Here is an 18328-nt window from a genome sequence, read left to right as displayed (position 1 = left end):
CAAATCCCGTGCCTTGACCCATCCCTGTATCAGGCTGACAGCAGCTACCTGTGTCCTTCAGTCAGAAACTGAGTCTCCGTGTGCATTCGGGTTTTCCAGGAACAAAAGCTAAAGGAGCTCCAAGAATCAGGCGCAGCTTCGCAGTACATCTTGCCCTTGCGAAAAGCGACGTTCCGCTGACTGAGACGCGTTCAGCTGATTACTTCTGTTCGTGCCGGCCTCTATGCCCTCGCTTTCTTTCACGCTGAGGTGCCTCGGTGCGTGAGCGGGCCAGATCCCGTTGTTTCGACCTGACCGGCAGCTCTGGGTGCTAGTGGTTCACCGATATCATCTCGATGACGACATCGCTGCCGAACGCTTCCTTCAAGCTGCCGTCTCTCTTGCATCCAGCCACAGTGGAGGCCCCCGGAGTTTTGCCTCATCAGCGGTGGCATTGTGAGACACGCGGCAGCGCGACACAGTGTAAACTGGAAAAAGACTCTGCATATGTCTGCATCAGGAGAAACCTTCTTTGTGACACGTTCAAAAACGACCGTGCCCGGTGTCAGGCAGCTACCTGTACGATACTTCAAACCCAGTTCTGCTGTCCGCCCCAGCCTGGCCAATGTCGGTTCTCAAAGAGGGCTCAGAAGAAACTTCCGGCCTCTACTCAACTCGAGGGCTGGGCGGCGGAAGGAGTGACTGAACTTCTTCTCCATCCGCGTACTGTATCTTTTCAGCGAAGTACCAACACGGAATTGCTCTCCTCCCAGAAGGATGCGACAGGAATCTCTCCTGACAGCACACTCGCCTGTGGCGCCCCCGTGTCTCGATAGTCACAAAAGAAGCCGACTGTAAAGCTTGCAGAGTTTTCCACTTCGAAACGACGTTGACCTGCCAGGTTGCAAAAGAGCTGTCATAGCCAACGATATAAAATAACCAAGCAACCCGGTCCAGGCCTGGTCATGAAGTGAAACGATCTCAAGATGTGAAGCGGTGCGATGAGAACACTGGCCCGGCGGAGAAGCTTCTCTTCGGGAAAACGTCGGAGCGCACCCAACGTCGTCGCCCGTTGCCCGGAGAGAAGTGAAGGTACCAAGTTAACGACAGAGAAATATCTTCAACTGATCACCGAGAAAACTGCCTTGTGTCGCCTGCCGCTCTTCTACCTGCACGCAGGCAAGCAGGTGTCAGATACACAGGCGGGTCCAGAAGTAGGCGTAAGATCGTCTGAAGTCGAAATTCTTCGCCCACCACACAGGAGCTATCACTGGTGCTGCCTGTGGCCCAGCCATGGCTTCTCATCCCGAAAACAAGTCGGGAAACACCGCAACGCAAACAATCCTCTCTGCGTCCAAGGCTGCGAGGCACTTCAGTCCTCTGCTAAAACTGGAGACGCTGTCTTCGCTCCGACAGACTCCCCCACTTTACAACCCATGATTACGGCGCAGCTAATCCAGTCGACCGACAGAAAGTCTCTCGCGGGCCAGTGCGTGACCTGGCAGCTCTCGGTCACCTATCGATTTCACGATGAGTCAGCCGCACAAATAGTCTCACAGCGCAAGGACGAGAGAAAACTAGGCAGAAGGACGACGTCGCTGGAGTGTCTTCCACTACGTGGCTAGAGTACCATGGAGAGGTGCAACCGCGCGGCGCAACAATCGTTACCCGGACAACAGAGTAAGCTATCGCTTAGCTCTCTCAAACTTCAACGCAAACCTTTCCGACACAGGTCGTTTCTTCGAGGTGCGCTGGACACCCAGCATCAACAGCCTTTGGTCGACAGGAAAGTCTAGCCCATCAGTACACTTCCCATGGCCGAGAGAACTCTCTGCTCAGGAGCGGCACTTTCGGCGCACTGGATGTGCGCCAGTCCACTGCGACGTACCATAGGGGTTGGCTGCGGAAAATCTATGGCCAGAACCAGAGAAACGCTGGCTCTTTTTGTCGATCTTGCTCCGACTTTTCGGCTTCAGATTCAGCTCGACTCGAGGAGGGACCGCAAACCCGAAAGCACGGGCCACTCGTTGTAGGTCGAGTGAGTGCACATTAAAGATGTCCTTAAGCGTGTGCGAGGCGTAGGCCTAACAAAGGAAAAGAGAACAAAACTCGTTACAGATGGTGCCGGTAACCCAACGGCATCGTTAATTTCCTGACACACAAAGAAATCCCGCAGCCTTTACATGACTAACGCCATTGTAGACCCTTGCTTCCCTTGTAGAACAGCAAGGGGGGTGAGAATGGTTTTGCTTATGATTTGCCGTTACCCACGCAACTGCCTCCACCCTCGTGAAACCAGTGCCTATGGGACGTCATTCCGAGGGGGGTGACCCCGTTGTCCGCTCTTTCGGAGGTATCGAGCTGCTGTCGTGTCACAATACGCCGTCGAACTCTTCTGCGTACTACTAATCAGCGAATATTTAGGACTCTTTTATTAACTGTGACCGTAGACCGTTAACCTTTTTGAAATAACGCGCGGATGACACACTTACCAACATTTCTCCTTTGTCGTCCCAATTCTACTCCTACATGAATTCCAAAGGAAAATACTGAGTGACCAGAATACGACTGTGCCTATCGACCAATCACCGAGGGTTTAGTAACGGTTGCAGGAGTGCCACCAACAGTATTCGTGAGCGTAGCAATGCCCGTTTCCGAGAACAGACCGGACGCAAACACCGTGATGCTGAGGCCCAGTCACTGCGCTGCCCGCTTCACCCTTGGACAATGTAGTCTTACAGTCGAAACAGGAGACGCAGAACATCAAGGCCGGAGCCCGGGAATGGATCTTCTAGCGAAGGTCTTCGCACACTTACGTGCAAATAAGAGCGATACGCGTCTTGCGAAGCTTTGTGGAGATAGTAGTTTTTCTCAATCAGACGCTCCAGCTGAGTTTGCACATTGGCGATTTTGTTCGAAGGAAATGTATACTCGTTCAAAGGTACTCCAGCCTGTTTTAAGTAACGGAGAAATCCAATCTCTTCAGCCATCAAGAACAAGAGTGCCTTGCCTGTCCCTCCTGCTCCACGGGCGGTACGACCGACTCGATGGATATACTCCTTCGGGTCGTCAGGAGGGTCATACTGAACAATCCAGTCTACCTGAACCGTAACAGAGTAACAAGACACAGGACACGGAAGATACAATCTTGGAGAACAGGAGGAAGAGAGCGGAGAGACAATTCATGCTTCCCCAGATTTCCTCTCAAAATGTACTGGGTGTCACGTGCAGCACAGAGACTGTGCCCTACCGACTGGCCCAGGGCAGTGGGAGCCACACGCATGGTTCGCTTATAGAGTTGTAGTGGATTCACCTCATGTAACCAGCCTCGAAACTGGAAAGAGCAACAAGCCAGACTCGAAAGCCGCACCCATACGTAAGGAAATACAGAGGCTGCAGCCCTTGCCATATCCCGCTTGACCGCCAGGAAGTTGTCTCTGAGAGTGTACGGTTCGGTAATAACGATGTGACTTTCAAGGGGATTTCAAACTATGCCAGCTTCTATCGTGGCCTGTGCCTCACTATGAACTCCCTCCCCCGCACTTATCACAACGGTGGCGTGTCCCTAGTCTGATTCAGTCCACAGCCGTTCGGCCTTATCATGCATGTACTCGCCTTGGGAATATCAAGACCTCGAGCCGCAACGTCCGTGCAGAGCAAGATGCCTTTCTACAAACAATACACAAGCACCGATAGCCGGAAAACCGTAGCTCCTTTCCGTATCAGAGACCAAGCCATGGCGCAGTTTGTCTATGCATGCATGTATCCCCGTAGCTGTGTCTCACAAGTGGAAAGCGTAAAATCGGATGATGCCGCATGGACGGAACTCTCTGCACCGGAAGTCTACTCCGAGCTCCCTGGTTTTCTTATCTCTTTCAGGCACTCCCCCCTACACATACACAGCTAGCGTCACACAGTCCCCCATCGCATTATCAGAATAGCTTTCCCCCCTTTGCGTGGCTATGTCATAGGCGAGTCATGTCTTCTGCCCTTCCGCTGTGCCCGTGTACAGATACTCGGAAGACCCCTTGGAGGCAACATCTAGCCGCTATAGACCAGTGGCCTCCCTACGGTGTCTAGAAGGAAGCCAAGCTTGGACGACTCAGTACTGTCTGTTAGAAAAGCCGAGATGCTCGTTGCCGCGCTTCTCTAAGCTCCTGGCCTAACAACCTTGCACAACGATCATGCCCCATGAACGAGAGAGACTCTGAGCGACAACCTGCTGTGTGTCCCGAGAAGGGCCTGTGGTGTTACGAGCAAGCCCTCGCTACTGACGAAAGAAAAAAACTGACCTCAGCATTACAAAAGTCGTAGTATGTGGACATGCGCGCGTTCTGTTTCTTTTTTCCATGAATGCAGGTCGTAGGGAGGTCAATGTAGTTGAAGAGCTCGTCATGAAATCTCACGGACATACAGCTGCTAAAAAAGACCATCACCTTCTTGTCCCGACTTTTCTTCAAAAAGGTAAACAGCAGAAGGAATCGCTCCTCCGGAGGACACACGACATAGCCCTGCTGAATTCCTCGCACCGTTGCCACCGTGTCCGCCACCTGGCATATGCACATCCGTAAAAACATTCCTGACACGTTTTCTCAGCTCCTGATGCCGCGGCGATCCAAAGATCCAAGCTCTAGGAAAAAGAAACCGTCCGGTAGTAAAACACGCTAGTAGGAGTCCTTAATGACAGACTCGGCCCCCTCCTCATCACTGAGTAGAGCTCGACTAGCAAACTGGCGTCGCATCCTCATTACGGCTATGCCATTCATGAAGCTACGCACTATGTGTGCGACGGCTACGAGCCGACCAGGAAACGTGCGGGTGAGGAGGCAGAAGACTGACGTTTTCGCATACGGTACGAAAGACCAAAATGCTGCAACTACCTCTTTCTATACTTGGCAGAAATGTCCCAACAACCACCTGTCGAGATTTTCAGTCACGCCGAGGAACCTGCAAGGACTACGTAAGGACGGAGACGTACACTTCATACAAAAGAAAAAGACTCTGGAAGCCGCAGTGGATAGCGAGATGAGACGTGCCGGTACACGTGCATATACATATAAATATATATGTATAAGCATATCGACTCCCATGAACTCCATCCCCTTGTAATTGTCTCTCCCCGTCTCCGATTGACTATACACAAGAAAACGAATACAGGGAGGCAGATGCTGACACACTTCTAGCTTGGCAACCAGCATAAGAACTCCGGAGAATGACAGCGAACGGACACCACGGAAGACACACCCGTGCACAGCATTCATGCGACGTACCTCCACAAACACGGGCTTCTTCAACGACAGTCGAGCAAGGTCTGCTACTTTCGCACTTTGAGTTGCTGAGAAAAGACATGTCTGACGAGTTTGAGGGAGCAGTTGAAGAATGGCGTTCATTTCATCCTCAAACCCAATTTGCAGAATGCGGTCAGCCTCGTCGATGACAAGGGAGAGAAGATTGGAGTAGAGAAAACCCTGGACAGAGAAAACGGACACACATCCTCTCCAGAAATTGTGAACATATGCATTTACTTGCAGCGACGATGGACAACTCAGTGACATAGGTGACTATCTGATACTCCTGCTCGTCAACTGTTTCCGGCGCACTCGCGAGTTCTGAATGGAAGAAAACGCCAGCTACACTTTAGGTCCCCTCCCTTCTCCCTCGGGTGTGCCGAGTAGAGAACAGAACCGCCTCGCTCTATACGTAGCTAAGCCCGGATACCAAATCATCGAGAAAAGGCTTCTCAGCTCCCGTCAGAAGAAACTATAGGCGCACACATGTATCTATCCATACATAGATACATATATACATGTATGTATATATATATATATATATATACATATATGGGATGCCAAAACCCACACAGCCGCGCGGTGGAGGCACATACACATAAAAGTGGAGTGAATCACAAGAAGAGTAACTCGAAGGGTGGGAAGAGACTGCGGCCGGCTGATGAGATCACTGTCTTTTTGGTATCTCCGTCATGGTGTGACGAACGGGAGCCATAGAAGAGAAAGAGAGATCGCTCCTTTACTTCGGGTAGTTACCTTTGTATTTTGTAGGTGATCTAAGAGCCTGCCAGGGGTTGCAACAAGAACATTGACACCTTTCTGCAGCTTCTCGGCTTCATGCTTTCGATTGGCTCCGCCGATCACGAGGCCAAGAGTCTGAGGCATGAATTTTGCAAGATCTGCAGCGACGTCAAAAATCTGAAGTGAAAGTTCACGCGTAGGGGAAATGACAATTACACCGGTTCCGTTACGTGGAAGAAACTTGACTTGATAGAGTAATTCCACCGCAGGAATCAAGAAGGCTAGTGTTTTTCCTGAGCCTGAAGTCGCAAAAAGGAACAACACCAACAAGCGTATACACATACACATACGCAGACATAGATAGATAAATACAGACGGCCCAAGAGTCTTGGCTTAGCTCTGTTTCTCTCGTTCGTACGGGCTGTCCGAACGAAGAAGAAAGAGAGCGCACAGGCATATGACCTTTAGCTAGACTAAGAACTGAGAGGATTCGAGTATCTTCTGAGTAACGCGTTTTATTGAGTCAATAGTTTTCTTGTGAGAAAAATCATTTCATCCCGGCTCTCCTGGCTTCCATGACGTACTTGTGACTGACGTACACAACACGAATACATAAGAAGCGAATCCCTTTCTCCTCCTGATCGTGGGTCCATACATATGTAGCGAGATAAGTATCTAGAGGAAGTTCCCGATGAGCTAAAAGCCAAAGAAGCGCCAGAAGGTAGTAAACACGGGTGTCCTTCAATTCTCCTTCTGTATGGCTATTAATTGGTTGTCTCCGCATGCGCGCGAAACCATCAGTAACGCTTCAAGATGAACAACAAACTCACATCCCCAGGCCGCGAAAAAAGCATCTGCACAAGACATACATGAACCACCTGAGCTCTTTGCCGTGAACTCATTAGCTAACCGGTATTCGAAGCGTATACAGACAGGAGACTTACATACCCGTTTTAGCAGCCCCAAGGAGATCTCTGCCTTCAAGAAGACGCGGGATAGCTTTGGCTTGAATCTCAGTGAGCCTCTCCATCTTCATCTCTTCTAGTGCGCGCTTCACTGGATCGCAGATGTCGAGAGAAGCGAAAGTCACATCGCTAAAGAAACTTTCCTTCTTACACCCTGCAGTCCAGCACAAAGCGGAGCTACAACATCCAAAAGAAGACCTCTTCCTGCTCTAGGCGCTCCGGACCGTAATACACTGCCATTTGTTTCCAACGGGAGAAAACTATTGTCCAAGGCTCTTCTATTGGCGTTGACGGCTCACAAGTGCTGTCCATCGTTGTCGGCCGTCCGCCACTGCTTCGTTCTGCCCGAGCTCAACTGCTCGTCACCTTCATCAGTACGAGTCACTTCTGAATGTGCTGTTGAGATAACCCTCTGGTGGGAGAACTGAGTGAATATCCTGGAGACGAATGCAGTTGGACGGAGAGTCTTTTTCCTATGTCCGGACTCTATCTCAGCTTATCAAAAAGAATGTACGGCTGCTGATATACTTATTCTCCGAAGGTATTCCTATCATACGACGGGTCACCTTCTCCCGGAAAATACAGTAGAAATAGAGACTGGTGAGAGGCATGAAAAAGGCGAAGTTCTTCCTATACGGTCACAACCCATGTGATATTTCAAGGTGTAGGCACGAGTGAGAATGCACAGACGTACAGCGTAGATCGAAGAGTGCAACGTCAGCACGTAGACACGTATAGGTGCAAAGCAGTGCTCTTAAGCAGAGAGGCGTGGAGTCCCATTGAATCAGCAATCCCTGAAAGGTAGTGATGCCCGGGACAACTTCTGCTGGTTCCCTATCCCCTCCCCCCAAGATATACCTGGTTTTTGCTCGCCTATGGCTGGACTTGCGCCCGAACATTCTCCGTCGGCACCGCCTCCGGCGGGCGATTCCTGTTGAGCTGCTGCGGTGTCGCTTTCTTCAGAGTGAGGGTCTTCCGTTGATAGGGAGGAAGGAGGGCTAGCTGTTGTTGGGTCTGGGACTGAAGAACATTTTCTATCGGACAAGGGCTTGTCACGGTTAACACCCTTCTTCTTCTTCACGCCCGTGCCCGCTGCAACGACAGCCTCTTCCTTCTCCTCCCTCCGCGATATCTTTCTCTTAACTCCCTTCATGTCTGCGAAAGAAAAGTGTTCGATGCTGTGTGCATGCAACTTGGGACTGAGTGAATTGAGAGAGGCAGAGGAAAAAGAACTCTCCCGCCAACAAGCCACGGGCAGCTGCGACAGGCTTTCAGAGTATGGCGTAGAAGTCGGACAGGTCGAAGAAATCTTCCGTGGGAGAAGTCCGTGACGCAAGAAAGAAAAATGTCTAGTTAACCCCGCCGGACGAAACTAAATCGATGCATGTGCTGACAGCTGTCCTGGACCGATTGCGCTTCACTCCGACCACCCGAGATACGCTTTCCCGTGTTTCAGGTATTCCCGCCGTACTTGCAGTCAGTGAGAAAACGAAAGATCTTGCACATGATGGAAAATGTATATGGTATTGACAATCTTTGGACCCCCGACCCCACACATCAACTACTCGGCCCAGTCTGGGGACAACTTCGCGATGAAAGTTTTGCTCCTGGCCACAGTTTCTGGTCAAAGAAGCTAACTTCATCGTGTTTCATTTACATGGACTGACTGCAGGTCGTAGTAAAAGCGTAGTGCCGCCACCCCTGAGGAGATTCGGCCTCTTCAGGGCCAGAGTCCGCTGCATAGTTGAGTTCTTCACTACCGAAGGACAACTCACGCAATGGTGTGTAACAAATCACGAGATCGCCAGTCAAAACGGTAGGGAATCCTACAGATTCACAGTTAGGAACGTGGCCGGGGGGCAAGAACCGAATGAACTTCGTGCCGCTCGCGGCGGGACGACGGGTTTGCGACCCGGTCATCAGCAAGACGAATTTTGGTGCGTGGATGCTGGCAAACCCGTTACATTCTCACTGCAGGACTACGAAGGCGACGCCATATCAACTAACTGACTCCCGGAGTCAATTTATCAGCTCGCCCGAGTCCGAAGCAGCAAGTTCGCTCAGTAGCTCAGTCGTAGAAAGGAAATTCGCGGAAAAAGAATGGTTAGGTATGCAAGCCGACGCTTGCTCGGCAAGGTCAAAGCGTAAAACGCTACTAGCGCAGGTTCACAGAATTGAGACGCTTCCAAACACCTCAGTAGATCTCCACATCGGGAGCATCCAACGAGTCACGTTTGGCGAACGGGTCAAGTCAAACAGAAAACATGTAACACAGTAGCACCGTGACGGCGTTCTCGAGGACCCGAGGCACTTATTTACAGTACAGAGCTCCCGTCACTCAGGAGGTCGTGAAGTGGAGGTGTTCCACGACGGGCGTGTGAGAATACGCATAGCGGAATGAATTCGTGAATGCCTTCACAATTTCTTGGGAGCTTTATAATGGTAGCCACCCTTCTTTTGGGGAATGGGAGCCTTTTCACACTGCTGCCTTGTATGTCTCTCGAAACAGGTGTACTTCTGCTCTTCCATGACTGGCTCGTAGCAAGTGTTGTCCACCTTAGAAGTTTCCATCCTGCAGACCTGCTCAAGAGAAGGTTGGGTGCACGGGTATTCTTCTGTCACCTTCACTGTCGCTGTACACGTTCCTGCGTTGGCGTATACGGGAAATGTTTTGCATCTCCTCTCGACACCTGAACAGAGAACGCATTCAAAGTGCCATAGGTAGACAGCCTTCCAACAGGCGAGTGCGCTGCTGGTCGTGCAGACTGATCTCCCTCATTCCTGCCGACGTGAGACATGATGCAACCACGGCAAACTCTATCGACGTCCTCACTCGGGCAGTCGCGCTCTCTATTCTTGCGTTTCCTTGGAGATCAATGCTCTCGTACAGTTAAGTAACCGGGGGGATCTTACCTTCTTCATAGCACTCATACTGCTCGGTTACCCACTCCTCCTCCACGCAGGTGCTTGGAACTGTCCTTGCCACCTGTTCGCACTTTTCCTTCATGACGCTGACACTACACTCGTACGCCTCCACGTCCATCAAAGCCGCTACGCAAGTGGAAGCCTTGAAGAAAGGCACCATTTTGCATTTCTTGATCTGTTCAGTCGCTTCACATTTGTACGACTCTTTCTGCTCGTACTCTTTGTATGCAACACCCTGGACCTGCTTCGGAACTTTTTTACATTCCGTCTCGGTCACAACCTCATCACAGCTGTAGTCTTCAGTGGCGGGGACCTCCCTGGTACACATTTTCTGGACGGGTTGCTTGACTTGAAAACAAACCTTTTCCATTTCAGTTTGTGGACAAGTTGACTGGACCGGAACCATCTGGTTCTGGTAACATGTCTTCGGGACTTTAACCTTGACCACCTCTGAGCAAGTTTCCATCACGACACGTTCAATCTGCTGAGGCACCTGACGGCATCCCTTTTTGCCTGGACCAAGTCTTCTGGAGTGGAAACCCTTCTTCGGGACGTACTGCGGCTCTTCACAGACAGTATGCATGACGGTTTCCTTGATAGTTTTGGGGCACTGACGTTCCTGAACGGTGTCCACTTCTTCAGTACAGTCTACTGCAACTTGCTGAGCCTGAAAGCAGTCGGCCATCAAGAGAGATTTCGCATTAGGATGCGCACGACGAGGGACACAAGAAACAGGCCTACCGTCTGCACCGTGCACGGCTTGTTTGTCACTTTCGGAACTTCGGAGCACTCTTCCTTTGACTCAAACTCCGTGCAAGGATACTGCTCCTTCTTCATCACTTGGCGCTTGCAGGTTCCTTTCTTGTGTTTCTGCACCTGGGCACACTCCTTCTCGTACACCGTGTCGGTTTGAGTGTACGGCTTTTTGCTGATCACTTTGCGTGTACACAGGGACGGAACCTGAAATGTCGAATGACAGGCATCAGGGTCGTAGGTGATACAAACGATGCATACTCGAGCACCAAATCAAACCACTTATCGTGGCACGACAATCAGATGACTGCCCACTCTTGGCTCCACAATATTACAGCTTCACTCACCGTATGCTGTTGAGTAGAGCACTCCTCCTGGGAGTCCAAATGATGGCAGGTGTATTCCTCCGTGACCTGCTTCGGCCTGTAACACGTCGACGTAACCTTTTCTGCTACTGCCTTGCAGACAGTCTCATTGATTTGTTTGGGGCAGCTCTTCCGGTGTCGCCTCATCACTTGCTACGCGCAAAAGGCAGAGGGGCAGAAAAGAAGGAAAAGAAGGCCGAGACATGACTGCGAACGAAGGAAGAAGGGAGGATTAGGCGCTACTTAAACTGACTGACCAGGAGTGCTAAGCAAATGCTGAGACCACGAACGAAAATAATGGACAGAACTCAACTGGAAGAGCCAACGTGTGGCGATGGAGCCTGACTAACCCGTGTGCACGTAGATGGACGAGAGACAGGCACATCGGCACAAAGTTCTTGGACATCCACCTGGATCGGACACGAGTAAGTTCGCTCTTGCTGAGTGACGCGGTAGCAGGTCGCCTGAAGCTGAGACGGCTTGACGTCGCAAACCTCGAAGGAAGTTTGAGAAGGGCAGCTGTACGGCTTAGACGCGGGGATGGCCTGACATAAAAAATGAAAACATGTGCAGACGCATGTCTCGTGTGCTGGAGAAAAAAGTGATAAAGGTGGTATCGAGAACGGAGGTATGAGGAGCGGGAGCGCCCCCCTGAAGAACAGTGATAATCATTCGTAGACTACCACGTTCCCTCACCATGGAGCATGTCGCCTCTTTCGATAACGGGATTTCGTCGCACTGTTCCTGATGCTGCTTGCCTTGGTACGCCTTCGAGTGGGCTACCTTCGAGTGAGCTACCTCCTTCGAGTGCTCTTGGTATTCCTGCTCATAGTGGTCGTACTTCTTCTCTTTGTATAGATCTTTGTATGGACCAACGCCGTAGGGATCATTATACGGGTACGGACCCGCACGAGCCCCGAAGGCAAATCCCAAGACAAGTGCGACTGCAGCCGCAGAGAGATGCAAAAAAGATGCCATTTTGAATGATTAGAGACACGGACACAATTCGTGCTGCCTCGAGAAGATGGGATAGTTTCGGCACAAGATTAGTTCTGTGGCCATGCCGCCATCGTCCCCTCTTGCTTTCTCGTGTGCGCGTCTGCACGTTAGGTGAGCGCGGCTGCACTCTGAAGACCTACCAAGCGTGCATCCCCACCTGGCCCAGCCAACTGGCTCGAACCCACATTCGATACCAGCGATATGCACGAGCGACCATCCCTCCCTGTCACGATTGCCAAGGCTGTTACCAGTTTTTCCTATGGCCATGGGAGGAGTGGAGCCATGGATATATCTCTGATCCAAGGCAACCGGTGTTCGCGCGGCATGTGGCCATGAAAGGAGGTGTCACCACCAAGGATCAACCTTGGTGATGCTTTCCTGTAAGATATCTCAGCTGTCCCCCGAATTTCAAAGCACAAACTCTTTTTCTGAGCAAGAACTGCATGCTCCCGCTCAGGAACGCTTGAGTCCGGACGTAACCGATTGCAAGTTAGTTTTTTTTTTTTTTTTTCGAACATTCTTCAGTAAGCCACGGACTGCAAAACTCACGCGTCTTTGCGGGAGAGGCCTTGCTCCACCTTGACGGGTCGACAAGGTGACTGCTACCACATGTTACCAAGCTATCCTGTCCAGCCAAGCGCTCACTTCTTGTCTTGATCCGGCGAACGGGTTCCACAGTACTTTTCCTTTCCACCCGGAGTGCCGGCTGGCTTGCTTGCGCTCCCCAGCTTATCTTGGACTGAGGAAATCAACATGTACTGCGACCCTGTAATAGGAGCGGGGGTAGTGAAGTTCGAGAGTCGTACGTTCTGCCCGATAGCCCGATCACCGAGCAGGCTGACCTCGAGCTAGCCCTCTCGTACTTGAGACTCGAGAACGCAACCGTGGGTCGTGTAAGAATTGCTCAGGTCTGATGAGAATCCGAGAGAAAAAAACACGGTGGCCATTGGAGTGCGCCTTGCGCCACCTCTGACACGTACACGGTGTCGGCCCGACACGTGACTTTTTCTGCCAGACCTCCCTTCAAGTTGACACCGAAGTCTCTCCCAAGAACGGGGGTGCGCTTCAATTTCCCCGAATAAATTTCAGATAACACTGCCTAAGTATACGGCTGGTGCTGGTGAGGGAAAACGAAGTGTTCTGTCTGCCGGAATCCGACAGAACCGTACCGAAGAGTGGCAAGCGGCAGTAGGTCGGAGACCTTGGCCACCCTTGACACCCAGCTTTAGCACAGGACAACTCTAGGTCGCTCTTCGCTGAATCCCCGTTGCCACAAACGTTCATACACACACAGGAACACTGTTCAACTTCCCGTAACCGTCATCGGGCTAGAGGCTCGTCTCCTGTACGTCTGATCCTCTGAGGATATTCGCGAACTCCAGCACTAGAAACTTCTTTTTCACGAAAAGGTAACATTCGTATAGTCAAAAACCGACGCAGTTTTCGTCTGCCGTTTACGTTCCTCAGAGTGACTAGATATACAGCACACACTTGCGGCCTTCTCGGTGTCTTCTTTGTCGCGTGCCGTCTCCTCTTCCCATACAAGAAACAGGGCATTTTCTTTCACGTCGCCTCCAACGCTCAATCACGTATAAATAGCGGGGTCGATCTGGCTCGGAATGGGCTGGATTTCTGTCCCGAGCTCACTCTCAATCCTGAGAAGGTTAAGACAACAAAAACACGGGACATGATGTGACGTCTTCGCACGAGAACGCTCTACATACAAACAACCTGCTCTTGGCGCCTCCACCACCGACTCCCCGTCACGTACTTGAGCGTCCTCACTTGTGTCTACGGCGCTCAGCATTTGTTAGGTTTCCGAGCAGTCAGCACTCCTGCAATACGAAATCTAGTAGTTGTGAGGTGACAGAGCTACCCACCGACTCCGGGCGGGACTGAAAAAGACAGCGCACGAGGGGTACTATGAAGTTATGTACATGAATCCGTAGTTCCCCCCGAGAATCAACACAAATGGCTGTAGTGAACCCGAACTGCTGCGTGTCCTCTGCAGGAGAAGCGGCTGGCTTCGCGTCATTCCATGGCGCATACAGAAGAAGAATCCATTCGCTCCGATAATGATGAATGACCCTCCATTAGCCCTGTAGTGATAGTTAGAGACCAGGTCAAGAACCGATCATTAGCTTCCGAAAAACACAAGGAGTGCATTCACACGCCCGATACCCTTTTCTCCTACAGGGTGTCTGTTCACCGTGTCATCTTATTTCCTTGTAAGCGTTAGGAAGAAGTCAAACTAGTCCGTATAATAGAGATCGGGCTTGCAACCCCTGGCTCCCTCTTTTATTCTCTCCTCCCAACAGAAGCCTTGTCCTACCCACCTCTCTCACCTGTACAGGTTAAAACGGTCGTCGTATGTGATGAGATTGATAGCTAAACCAAGGTGGCCGAAACGACCTGATCTACCGATGCGGTGTAGATACGTCTCGGAATTCTTGGGGAAATCAAAGTTGATAACCACATTAACGGACTGAATATCAATACCGCGGGTGAACAAGTCGGAGGAGACGAGGCAGCGGCACGCCCCGTTTCTGAAGTCGTGGAAAACCCGATTTCTATGTGACTGCATCATTCTTGCGTGAATATAAAAGCAAGAATATCCCAGCTCTGTGATCTTCTTCGCGAGGAGTTCCACTCGAGTAACACTATTGCAGAAAATGATGGCTTGGTTAATTTGAAGCTGAGGAAAACAAGGAAACAAGAACGTCTCGAGACAAACAAGATACACCCCGGACCCCTTTCCACGACGAATGCCGTTCAACTCTTACATCTAGTAAATGAACATGGAGAGAACTATCAGGTTCATCTTCCTTCGTTAGGGCCTGGTACCGTACTAAATAGATTGCAGAGAGTAACAACTGAGGCAACCAGAAGCACTCGACTTCTTCTTTACTCTCTCCCACATAAGCACTGTTGTCTGAAAAGAGAAAGGAAAAGGTATGAGACACTTTCTCAGAGAACGCTTCAGCTACTCTATCTTATATATACTGTCCGAGACGACACTCTCTTTCTGTAAGCTTTCTCCTTTCTACCTTATTCACAACGTAATGCTCTCAGCTTCATCTCCCCCGCATGTTTGTTGCCCTTTTTCCNNTTTGCAGACACAACAGATGCGAGTCGTTTTCACACAAAAAAAGCAGCTTGTTGAAGGAGACCGAAAAGAGTGGAGCAGAAAGAAACTCGAAGGATGATGAGAGAGAAGAAAAAGAACGAACCTTGGAGAAGAGGGTATTGAGACAATGGACTTTCTGTCGTTCTTCGACGAAAGCGTAGAACTGGGTGAGACCCTTGAGAGTTAATTCATCCATCAGGTTGATTTCATGAGCGTCAGGAAGATACTTGTTTTTGAAATCCTTTACAGTCACAGGGAAGGTAGCTGAATACATGAGAATCTGTTTTTCTGGAGGAAGGAACTTGATGAGCTCTTCAACAATCGGTTGAAATTCCGCTGAAAGAAGCTTATCTGCCTCATCCATAACAACCATATGGCAGTTACGTAAATCCGCTACACCTTTGTTAGCGAGATCAAGGATTCTCCCTGGTGTCCCACATAAGACATGTACAGGATTATACAGTCTCATAATGTCATCACGAAGGCTTGTCCCTCCTGTTGAAACCATACACTGAACATTCATATGCTTTCCAATCTCTTTGACGACCGCGCTTGTTTGAAGAGCGAGCTCCCTTGTCGGTACAAGAATCAAACCTGAATCACATGAAAGACAAAAGAAAAGAACGAATGAAAGACAAATGAAAAACAACCCGTCACGGAGTCTCCTCTCTTCTCTCCCTCTGAAGAGGGAGAAGAACGGGTTGTTACCTACGTAGAGAGAAAGACACACTACGAGAGATAGATACATCTACACAAACATCCGCTTAAACTTCCCCGGGAGAACAACTGAGACCGAAGGAAGAGCCTCTGGTTGCTTCTTTCATCTCGATCTCTGGAGAACATGAGGCACTCGACAACTGAGCTCCACACTCCAAGAAAGGAAAAATGATTTCGTAGAAAACGAGCAACGAACTCCCGAAAGATGAAAAGAGACAATCGAGTGGCAAGTTCCGTTCTAGGTCCCGAAGCCCCGAAAACTGGACTGGTGTACATAGGTACCTACACAACAATTACGAGCTTTGGTTGTCTGAGGTATCAGGGACACATGACATTTGCCAGGGGAAAACACTGAATGAGAAATATCTATCCTTCCATACGAAGTATTCTTGGATTCAGGTTCGATGCCAAACCACATGCAACGGAGAATCCTGTTCACAAGCCGACAAGACGTATCCATCTGAAGGAAGAAGCGCAGCAGTAGTACATCGAGATAAAAGTCCTACCACCTTAAGCCCGCTCTACAAGTGACAAGGAAACCACCCGTATGTTCTTCACTTTGCCTGACTGAACTGAACGTCCCTACTCCCCATACATAACGTTCACACAAACCTGCACGTTGATGTCGAGAGAGACACACAGAACGGACAGACCAGGAAAGCTGAGTGACGCACTCGTCGTGTCTCTTGATGAAGAAAAAGACTATATTCGTCATGGATTGCTGGTGGAACTGTGGTTACATGTGAATCATGATCTCTTGACCCACAAGAGACACACACAGAGACACTCGCATCACGACTTCAGAAGAGCTCGGCAACGGAAAGGACAGCAACAGAAGAAAAAAGAACTTCTTTTTCATTCCTTTCTGCCTTTTCGTCACCCACACCTTCTCATTTACTCTCCTTACCTTGTATGTATCTCTTTGAGGTCTGACACTTCTCAAGAAGAGGAATCGAGAAGGCGGCTGTTTTTCCTGTTCCATTTTTAGCACGAGCAAGAATATTCTTTCCCGCGAGAGCAATAGGAATAGATTCTTCCTGGATAGGTGAAGGCTTCTCAAAACCTTTCTCGAAGATTCCCATCAACAATTCCCTCCTCAGAAAGTATTCCTCGAAATCTGTACCTTTTGTCCGAGTCACATCCTGGAGACAAAAACAAAGACAAACTAGAGAGAAATCATGCCCCGACTCATCGATGTGTACACAAACATTTCCATAGCTGCTGCTCCTACTCATCCCTGTTAAACTCGACGACGAGAGACAGGCAGAAAGACGCCATCCCAGGGAGAAGCCCATCTATATACATAGCGACAATATATCTATATATACACTCGGAGATGAATAGAACGCGCGAAAAGCAAAATGCACAACGGGATTCTCATCAGAAAGAGAAAAGCAGCCGGGACTCATCAGTCTCGGCTGCGTTTCTCCTTCATAGCTAACTCCCACGCATTGCCACTACATAGTGTCCTGCGGCGGGTGTACATGCCTCAGCGAATGAGTGTGTGTGTATGCACAGGGGGCTCCGCGTTTTCAACATTCCCGTAACTTGCAAGTACAGACACTGTTTACATATACGTATACATGAATCTGTGTTACACACAGGTGCATAGAAACAAGCGAATCTGTATACTTGTTGAACAACACACACACCTAGGTGGACCTGTCTGTATAAACAAAGTTACTGGCCATGACTTCTGTGTGAAAGGATCATTTGCTACGAGGGAGTTTGCGCTACATGAACAAGTGCATACATATGAATGACAAGCGGAGAAGATTAGAGATATGTAGAGAGTTCCGCTACCCACCCACTCCACTGTGGAAACCGTATCCAAACAGGCTCTCCGCCGTCAAAAGAAAGACACACTCGCTGAATCTACATACTCTATTACAAGGATATGCTGCCGAGAAAAAGCGCAGAAGAGGGAAAAGATGATCTTGTCATGCTGCTTCTGACACAAGCACTCGAGTCATCAGTAACAGCCCTATATCCCCGGTCACGTAGAATAGCAGCACAACGACGGACGCACTCCATCATAACCTTCCCCGAACCACACCGCTTCCACTGCGTCGTTCAAAAGAGAGAAGAGCTGAAACGGTCACGACGCCGCGATTGAAAACCCGAGGAATGAACAAGACAAACCAGAGAAGAAACGAGAAAGAGAGAGTCACCAACAACTAGAATGCCTACTCCTTGCGGCTAGCTAAGTTTCTTTGTGGGTCCAATGTTTGAAACAGGGCCGAGTGATAATGTTGACTTCTTACCTCCGTTTTGACACGAGTGTCCTTGGGAGGGAGAACCACTCTATCCTTCCACCCCTCATCTTCATGCTGAGAATCAGAGACATGAGCTTGGTCAGCACCAGCACCAGTCGACTGTTGCTGCTGCTGTTGATGATGATGACCTCCCCCCCCCGACCTCATTCCACTGCCACCAGGATGATGATACTGCTGCTGATAATTCTGTTGA

At 50.0% G+C, this 18328-nt stretch overlaps 4 protein-coding genes across 4 annotated transcripts in view; 1 reads left to right on the top strand and 3 right to left on the bottom strand.

Moving 5' to 3' along the window:
- Positions 1-222, top strand: part of CSUI_004214 (tumor suppressor mitostatin) — a 4375-nt gene extending 4153 nt beyond the window's left edge. Inside the window, exon 8 of the mRNA XM_068064407.1 lies at positions 100-222. Within this exon, the coding sequence (XP_067923617.1) occupies positions 100-180 (81 nt within the window). The 3' untranslated portion in view covers positions 181-222. The remainder of the gene's footprint in view (positions 1-99) is intronic.
- Positions 223-925: 703 nt separating this feature from the next.
- CSUI_004213 (dead deah box atp-dependent rna helicase) lies at positions 926-8126 on the bottom strand (the record flags this gene model as incomplete). Its single annotated transcript, XM_068064406.1, has 9 exons — positions 926-1148; positions 1868-2063; positions 2796-3080; positions 3595-3648; positions 4272-4529; positions 5250-5447; positions 6024-6307; positions 6957-7127; positions 7832-8126. The coding sequence occupies 9 exons, from the start codon at positions 8124-8126 to the stop codon at positions 1108-1110; spliced, it is 1782 nt and encodes a 593-aa protein (XP_067923616.1). The 3' UTR covers positions 926-1107.
- Positions 8127-9409: 1283 nt separating this feature from the next.
- On the bottom strand, positions 9410-11960 carry CSUI_004212 (toxoplasma gondii family d protein; the record flags this gene model as incomplete). The annotated part of the gene is made up of 5 exons (XM_068064405.1): positions 11713-11960; positions 11367-11561; positions 10999-11169; positions 9887-10858; positions 9410-9663 (listed from the first exon to the last, which is right to left on the bottom strand). Coding segments are annotated over exons 4-5 (951 nt in total), but the record flags the coding sequence as incomplete, so codon positions are not given.
- Positions 11961-13600: 1640 nt separating this feature from the next.
- CSUI_004211 (atp-dependent rna) overlaps positions 13601-18328 on the bottom strand; it is a gene marked incomplete at its 3' end in the record, with an annotated part of 5417 nt that continues 689 nt past the window's right edge. The window contains exons 1-5 of the mRNA XM_068064404.1: positions 18124-18328; positions 16767-17001; positions 15246-15736; positions 14361-14710; positions 13601-13670 (exon numbers count right to left, since the gene is read on the bottom strand). The exon at positions 18124-18328 is cut by the window's right edge and continues 689 nt beyond it. Of these exons, the coding sequence (XP_067923614.1) occupies positions 13601-13670; positions 14361-14710; positions 15246-15736; positions 16767-17001; positions 18124-18282 (1305 nt within the window). The 5' untranslated portion in view covers positions 18283-18328. The remainder of the gene's footprint in view (positions 13671-14360; positions 14711-15245; positions 15737-16766; positions 17002-18123) is intronic.

Source organism: Cystoisospora suis (assembly GCF_002600585.1).
Source record: "Cystoisospora suis strain Wien I chromosome Unknown contig_1938, whole genome shotgun sequence".
Classification (NCBI taxonomy): domain Eukaryota; phylum Apicomplexa; class Conoidasida; order Eucoccidiorida; family Sarcocystidae; genus Cystoisospora; species Cystoisospora suis.
This window is presented reverse-complemented; position numbering and strand designations above follow the sequence as displayed.